The sequence below is a fragment of the Acanthisitta chloris genome, unplaced genomic scaffold (assembly GCF_000695815.1).
Source record: "Acanthisitta chloris isolate BGI_N310 unplaced genomic scaffold, ASM69581v1 scaffold25187, whole genome shotgun sequence".
NCBI lineage: Eukaryota > Metazoa > Chordata > Aves > Passeriformes > Acanthisittidae > Acanthisitta > Acanthisitta chloris.
The window spans coordinates 1-7,266 of NW_008684660.1; the positions used below are offsets into that span (position 1 = coordinate 1).

A 7,266-nucleotide genomic window follows, 5' to 3' on the forward strand; every position below is an offset into this window, starting at 1 on the left:
CGAGCTCTGCCCGCGGGCACCTTCGGGCCAAACCTGCGTTTGGAAACGGCTTCGAGCCGAAACGCTTTGTATAAACAAACACCCGGTTATCTTCGGCCTCGTTTGCAGAGGGAATCTCAGGGCAGGAGGGTTCAGGAAGATGTTCACACGTTGACTGATTCCTCTCTTCTGTCTGGTCCCGAGCAGGTTTGAAAAGGGCAGGATTTACACGTTCATTGGGGAGGTGGTTGTTTCCATGAACCCTTACAAAAACCTGAACATCTACGGGCGTGACATGATCGAGCAGTACAAGGGCCGGGAGCTGTACGAGAGACCTCCTCACCTCTTTGCCATCGCTGACGCTGCCTACAAAGCCATGAAGAGACGATCCAAAGACACCTGCATTGTCATATCAGGTGAGCCGAGAGCTTTTCGTTGCCATCAGCACTTGATCTCGGTGCAATTCCTGGCGGGAGAACAATGGTTTGGCTAATGGCAGCGTTTATAAAAGAAAACCTCATTACTCTAAAAGCTGCTGATTTGCATTTGAATCCGTGTGTGCCTCCCGTCGGTCCTGCAGGTGTCGGGCCCATCGCGGCCCGAGCTCCCGGCGCTGCTGTGCTGTCTCCCGGGCCGTGTTGTCCTGTCTCCCGGGCCGTGCCCTGCCCTGCCCTGCCCTGCATCCCGCGGCTGTCGCGGTGTCGCGGCGGGAGCAGTCGCTGTCTGGCTCCTGGCACTCCGTTCCCTTGATGTCCCCGTGCTCCGGCGGCTCTGAAAGGCGAAAGCCCGAGCCGGGTGCTGAACAGTGGCCCCTTGTCCTGCTGTTCCCAGCGCTGCTGCCAGCCTGGCCCTGCATGCCAGGCTCTCTCCTCGAACAATATCCCTTTGATCCTCGGTGTGCCAGGCCTTCCCAGCCCGTGAAATCTCACACCGTGGTGGCCCAGAGTGCACACAAAGATGGCTGTAAAAATAGAATCCAACCCCCAGGCAGTGCTGCGGTAGAACTAAGCTCTGCTGTCCAGGGATTTGCTTTGCTTTTTTCTGCTCTTGGGTCACCTTGGTGTTTCTGCCCCCAGGTGAGAGTGGGGCTGGGAAAACTGAGGCCAGCAAGTACATCATGCAGTACATAGCAGCCATCACCAACCCCGGGCAGAGGGCTGAGGTGGAGAGGTAAGGCCTTCCCTGTCCATGGATCTCTCTCTGTGGGCTGTGTGCACCATGTTGCTAGATGTTCTCCTGTACATGCTGATTTACACAGCGTTTCCCTAACTCCCTCTATCTACTCTGGGAATTTTGCAACGCTAATTGCCAAAATCATGTAGAAAAGTTCATTTTGCAAATTCAAACTTTCAAACTCAGAATGGTATCCAGAAATACCTTCCAACCAGTACCATCTCATGGTTGGACTCAGTGAGCTGAGAGGTCTTTTCTGCAGTTTGATGCTGTTTTCAGTGGGGGATTTGGTGTCTGAAGCAAAGAGTGTTTGCTGCTGTCCAGGTCCTGCTGGCACCTCCCAGGGGATTGCTGGCATCACCCACATCTGCCCCAGTGTGCCACCAGGGAGCCTCACTGGGAAAAGCTTGGGGAAAATTCCATGGCTTGAGTCCACAAGTCTGGATCTTCCCTTTTCCCTGCAGGGTGAAGAACCGGAAATCCAACTGTGTGTTGGAGGCCTTTGGCAATGCCAAAACAAACCGGAACGACAATTCCAGCCGGTTTGGGAAGTACATGGACATCAACTTTGACTTCAAAGGAGACCCCATAGGTGGGCACATCAATAACTACCTGCTGGAGAAGGTAAGCCCCCCTCGCTGCCAGGGCTGGAGGCTGTGCTGGACAGCAATCTGTGCTTTGCCAGCAGGAAGGTTTCCTTCCACACGTGTGTGTCAGCAGCTCTGAGGGCATGGAAAGCCAATCCAGGGATTCACTTCTCCTCCAGAGTCAGTGAAGCCACTGCAGGGCCCTGTTCCTGTGGCACTGCTGCTCACCCTGAGGGACCTTGTTCCTCAGACTCCTCTGTGCCTGTAGGTGTGTGACCTCCAATCTCAGCTTTGTTCTGGGTACAACTTAATGTCTGCCAGACTCCTTCTCTGTAAGTGCCTGCACTGAGATCTCCCTGGTGGGCAAGGAGAAGATCTCCAGGGCTGTGATAGTCTCAGTCTGCTTGGGAAGTGTTGCTCTGGAATAATGCCACACTTGTGTGACTTCTAGTCTCTTGCTTTTAGACATTCCAAGTGCCTCTGAGCACAGCGAGTTTCCCCGTGTCGTTAAGTGATGTCTGAAAACACTGGAGTATGGCAAACACACAGAGCCCAGAGCTGTGAGCAGTGGTTGTGAGACACGTCTGGCTCCAATTGTGTGTTTGGCCACATCTGCTAACACACTTGGGCTGTGCTTTTTATTCCCCTTTGTTTCTCTGACGTCTATTTTCAGAATAAACACTTTATTTTGAAAACAAAACAAGTAAACCAAACATTTGACTTGGGAGGCTTTGATGAAAAAAAACCTACAAAAAGAAAAAGGGCTGGGCCTGCAGCTGCTGTGACTTAAATCCTGGTCATTTATTTATCCTGATAGTTTAGTTCTTCTTCTTGACTTCTCCCAAGTTAAATCTGTTTCCATTTGAGAGCAGTTGAGGCTCTGGCCTGAACACAGGCAGTAACAGTGGGTTTGCATTGCAACAGGAGCACAGCAAATCATGGAAACTCCTAAGCTGGAAGGGATCCCCAGGGATCCCCAGTCCAACTCCTGCACAGACACCCCAAAATCCCACCCTGGGCCTGAGAGCATTGGGCAAACACTCCCTGAGCTCTGTCAGCCTTGGGGCTGTGCCCACTGCCCTGGGAGCTGTTCAGTGCCCAAACACCTCTGGGGGAAGAACCTTGTCCTGATTTCCAGCCTAACCTCCTCTGACACAGCTTAGTGCCTCATCACTCTGCATAGTTCAAACTTAGAGCATCAAATAAGGATCTATTGGCTGTTGACTGAATGTTTGCTGCGTTTCACTTCGCTCTGTGCTGCTCTGGTTTGGAGTGGGTGCTCTGAAGTGGAGCTGTGGCTCAGTCCCTGGCATCACGCCCTGGTGCCCGGGCAGGGTGTTTGCTCCCTGGTGCCATGGCTGGGGCAGCCTGGAGAAGTGCTGACCATCAGGCTCTGAGCATCTGTTTTCAGTCAGGCTCCTGGTTTTCATCTCCAGCAGTTAAACAATGCTCAGACTGGAGTGACATTTTCCTTGACTGTTCATGCAAGCAGTGCCTGGGGCTCCTGTGCCTGGGGCTCCTGTGCCTGGGGCTCCTGTGCCTGGCACTCCTGGGTGGGAGTAGGACGTTGCAGTTGTTGCACAAGCTGATCCCTTTGGTTCCAGACCTCAGACCCCGTGGTCACAGCTCGCTGCTGGTGCTCTCCCCATCCCTGAGGGCTGGGCAGGGTGTGAGGGGAGCTGCAGGGGCTGCAGGCTGTGCCAGCCAGGAACACTGAGCCTTGTGTTTTGTTCCCCCAGTCCCGAGTGATCGTGCAGCAGCCTGGGGAGAGAAGCTTCCACTCCTTCTACCAGGTCTGTATTCCTTTGCTGCAGCAGCTGATTGTCCCTGGGTGCCCAGGCAGGGCAGGCACAGCACTCCAGGTGTCCCACAGGGTTCCCTTGTCGCAGCGTCTCAGCCCTTTGTGGGGGTCTGGTCTGGAGGGAGCATGGGAAGGCTGAATGTTTTCTGAGCTTCAGCCCCACACCAACACGTCTATAAACCCAGAGGAGACTAACCAAACAAGCATGGAAGGACACTGGGCCTCGACCCACTGCTTCCTTTGTAACAAGTCTAATCCCTTTGTTTTCTCCTGAGGCCTTTAGTCCATATGGAAGTGATTTTATGGCACAAAGTTGACTTTCTTGGGGTTTTGGGAGTTCTTTTTAATGCCTTCCACATTGTGCAGTGGTTCCCTGGGTGTCCTTGGGGGATCTGGTCGGACTGTTAGTATAACCTTGATTCTCAGCTCTGCAGTGGGGGAAACACAGGTTTGTTTATTTTCTCCCCACTTCCCAGTGCTCCGTGATGGCAATGTTAGCACCTTCCTCACAGACATGTCACTTCCATATGGAAGTGTCTCTGTGTACAGCAACGAAGGGAAATGTGCTTGCCAAGGCACAGCTGTGGCATGTCACCCATGTGCACAGGTCTGGGCTGTGAGGGGTCCAGGCTGCTGTTCTGAACAGCTGTGACCCAGGGGGAGGTGGTTTGGGCAATCTCCTGGAGGACAGAGCCCTGTGCTGCTGCACACTGCAGCTCACAGGGGTTGTGCTCAAAACTCCACACCCTGTGCAGGGACTGGTGTTCCATGGCTCTGCTAGCCAAGCAGAGCAGAAAGGGACAAAAGAAGTAAGGGTTTCTGTCTGTCATTCACCATTTCCCCAAACTGCTCTCTGTGCAGCTCCTCCAGGGAGGCTCTGACCAGCTCTTGCGCTCTCTGCACCTCCAGAAGGATGCGTCGGCCTACAGCTACATCTGCCCTGGGGCACAGATCAAGGTGAGGGGTTTGAGGTGCTGGGGGGGCACAGGGAACTGGGATTAATCCTGTGGGTGCTGCTGGGAATGCTCAAAGCACTGCTGAGCTCGCAGGAGCTGGAGCAGTGTTTGTGGGATGAGTGGAATGGTGACACCTCTGTGCTCTGTTCATGGAGTTTCTGGCCCTGGGATGAGGTGACTTCTCTGCACAACTTGTCGCTGTTGTGCTGGGTTTGTAATGAGTCTCCTCCTCTCAGTGAATTGCACTGGGAAGTTGATGGTGCTGTGGTGGATTTCTGTGCCTGATGCTGCCACAGCACACGTGTGTGAGGTGTGGGAGGTGGCGTTGGGATGAGCTGAGGAATCTCAACACAGTGTCTCACATCTGAAAAATAGCAAAGTACATCTCCCTTTGCCATGGGCTTGGGAGCTCTTTGGTTCCTCCCAGCTGACTTCCATTAAACCTGCCCCAAACACCTCTCTCCTCAGTGCTCCATCAATGATGGTGCTGAGTTCAAGGCAGTAGCTGATGCCATGAAGGTGATTGGCTTCAAGCAGGAGGAGATTCAGACAGTCTACAAGATCGTGGCAGCCATTCTGCACCTGGTAAGCTCCTGCCTGTGGGTACCCAGCCCAGGGGTGTGCTGGTTCTGTGAATGAAGGGCAGAGTGAGAACCCAGCTTCTGGCTTCTTACTGCAGGGGAACTTGAAGTTCTCAGTGGATGGGGACACTCCTGCCATCGAGAACGGGAAGGTGGTGTCGGTCATCGCAGACCTCCTGTCCACCAAGGCCGAGCTGGTGGAGAAGGCTCTGCTGTTCCGGACAGTGGCCACGGGCAGGGACGTCATCGACAAGCAGCACACGGAGCAGGAAGCCACCTATGGCAGGGATGCCTTGGCCAAGGTGAGTTCCAGGTGCCTTTCTCTGACAGTAACTCGCACACCTTCGGGTTGGGGTGGGCTCAGTGATGCCTGAGGAGGCCTCAGCATTGAGTTGGTGTCAGAACTGGACGTTTTTCCACACTCAGAATGGTTCCTGGGTGGATCCATGGGCATTGTGCAGGCTGAGGCACAGGAAGGCTGTGGGCTGTGTGGGTTTATTTCTGGATGTACACACTCCTGTGTTCCATGGGGATTGCAGCACAGCCCATCCCTGCCCTTCCCGTCCCTGCCCCAGCACCCAGCATGGAGACTTTGAGGACACTTATGCCTTCAGAACATTTTCTGTCTGAAAGGGGAGCAGGAAGATGTTGCTGCCATTGTGTTCACTTGTTAGATTTCTAGGACTGACCTCCCACTTGCTCTTCCCATCATTAAATAATTGTCAGGAGCGGAAGTTATTAGGCAGCTGAAAAGCAGGTTGGAACCAAATTAGGGAACTGCTGGGCCCAGTGACCTCGCTGGGGCTTCAGCTGGGTGGGAAGGAGTTTGGGAAGGAAGAAAGGAGTGTTGTTCCTCCAAAAGGCCTGGGCGTGGGGCTGGGAGCCTGCAGAGCCCTCAGCGTGTGCTCCCTGCAGGCCATTTACGAGCGCCTCTTCTGCTGGATGGTGACCCACATCAACGACGTGATCGAGGTGAAGAACTACGACACCACCGTGCACGGCAAGAACACGGTCATCGGCGTCCTGGACATCTACGGCTTCGAGATCTTCGACAACAACAGGTCAGCGTCGCCACGGCCATGCCGAGCCCTGCCCCGTCCCAGCTCACTCACCTCTTCTCCCCTCATGTCTCTGCAGTTTTGAGCAGTTCTGCATTAATTACTGCAACGAGAAGCTGCAGCAGCTCTTCATCCAGCTGGTTCTAAAGCAGGAGCAGGAGGAGTACCAGCGCGAGGGAATTCCCTGGAAGCATGTGAGTGCTCTGGCAGGGGAGGGACAGGTCCCAGTGAGGTCAGGGTACCAGCAGAGTCCCAGAGCTGGAGCTGCTCCTGCTGAGTCGATAGGATGTCTGGGTCCCTGCCACTTGTCCTGTCACACAGGGGCAGGAGCTAACCAGTCACCCCAGTGTGTCTCTGGGAAAATAAGATCTGGGATAGAACCTCTTGTGGCATCTCTCTGAATTTCCCTTCCGAGTGTTTATCTGTTTGTTCTGGTTGTGGATGTTAACACGTAAAAATCTTGACTTCTCCTGTCTAAGTTCCCTTGGAACAGGACAGGACGTGCAGTGTTCACTGGTGCCTGCACACAGCTGGATGCTAAAGGACACTTTCAAGTGCATTCTGTAGCAGACAGAGGTCTTGAGATGTACCTGAGGGGGTTGAAAAACCACCTCCTGCTGCTGCTGACTTAGTGATCTGTGTTTTCAGAGCTTGCCCTGTGGTGCTGGGCCTCATCTTCACTGTCACACCTGATGCTGTAGCCAGCACTGCTACTCCTGGTTCTGTGGTCACAACTCTCCCTGTTCATAGGATCATGGAATATTAGGGGTTGGGATGGAGCTCAGAGACCACCCAGCCCCGACCCCTGCCCTGGGCAGGGACACCTCCCACCTTCTCCTTTTCTTCAGCCCTGTCTGTTCTTTGCTCCTTACAGATCGATTACTTCAACAACCAGGTCATAGTGGACCTGGTGGAGCAGCAGCATAAAGGGATCATTGCCATCCTGGACGATGCCTGCATGAACGTTGGCAAAGTCACGGACGAGATGTTCCTGGAGGCTCTCAATACCAAGCTGGGGAAGCATGCACACTTCTCCAGCAGGAAGGTAACGCTCTCCCCGGTACCCTCACGCCTTCCTTGCTGGGTCAGACCCTTCCCACGTTTCGAGGTGCAGCGGGATAAGGGAAGAGG

General features: G+C 54.0%; 1 protein-coding gene across 1 annotated transcript in view; it reads left to right on the forward strand.

Moving 5' to 3' along the window:
- Positions 1 to 186: 186 nt before the first annotated feature.
- The window catches only part of MYO1D (myosin ID), a gene marked incomplete at both ends in the record, with an annotated part of 32,291 nt that continues 25,211 nt past the window's right edge, over positions 187 to 7,266 (forward strand). Inside the window, 10 exons of the mRNA XM_009079427.1 lie at positions 187 to 395; positions 1,056 to 1,149; positions 1,617 to 1,776; positions 3,479 to 3,532; positions 4,402 to 4,497; positions 4,965 to 5,081; positions 5,176 to 5,379; positions 5,993 to 6,138; positions 6,215 to 6,329; positions 7,010 to 7,180. Coding sequence (XP_009077675.1) covers positions 187 to 395; positions 1,056 to 1,149; positions 1,617 to 1,776; positions 3,479 to 3,532; positions 4,402 to 4,497; positions 4,965 to 5,081; positions 5,176 to 5,379; positions 5,993 to 6,138; positions 6,215 to 6,329; positions 7,010 to 7,180 — 1,366 coding nt within the window. The remainder of the gene's footprint in view (positions 396 to 1,055; positions 1,150 to 1,616; positions 1,777 to 3,478; positions 3,533 to 4,401; positions 4,498 to 4,964; positions 5,082 to 5,175; positions 5,380 to 5,992; positions 6,139 to 6,214; positions 6,330 to 7,009; positions 7,181 to 7,266) is intronic.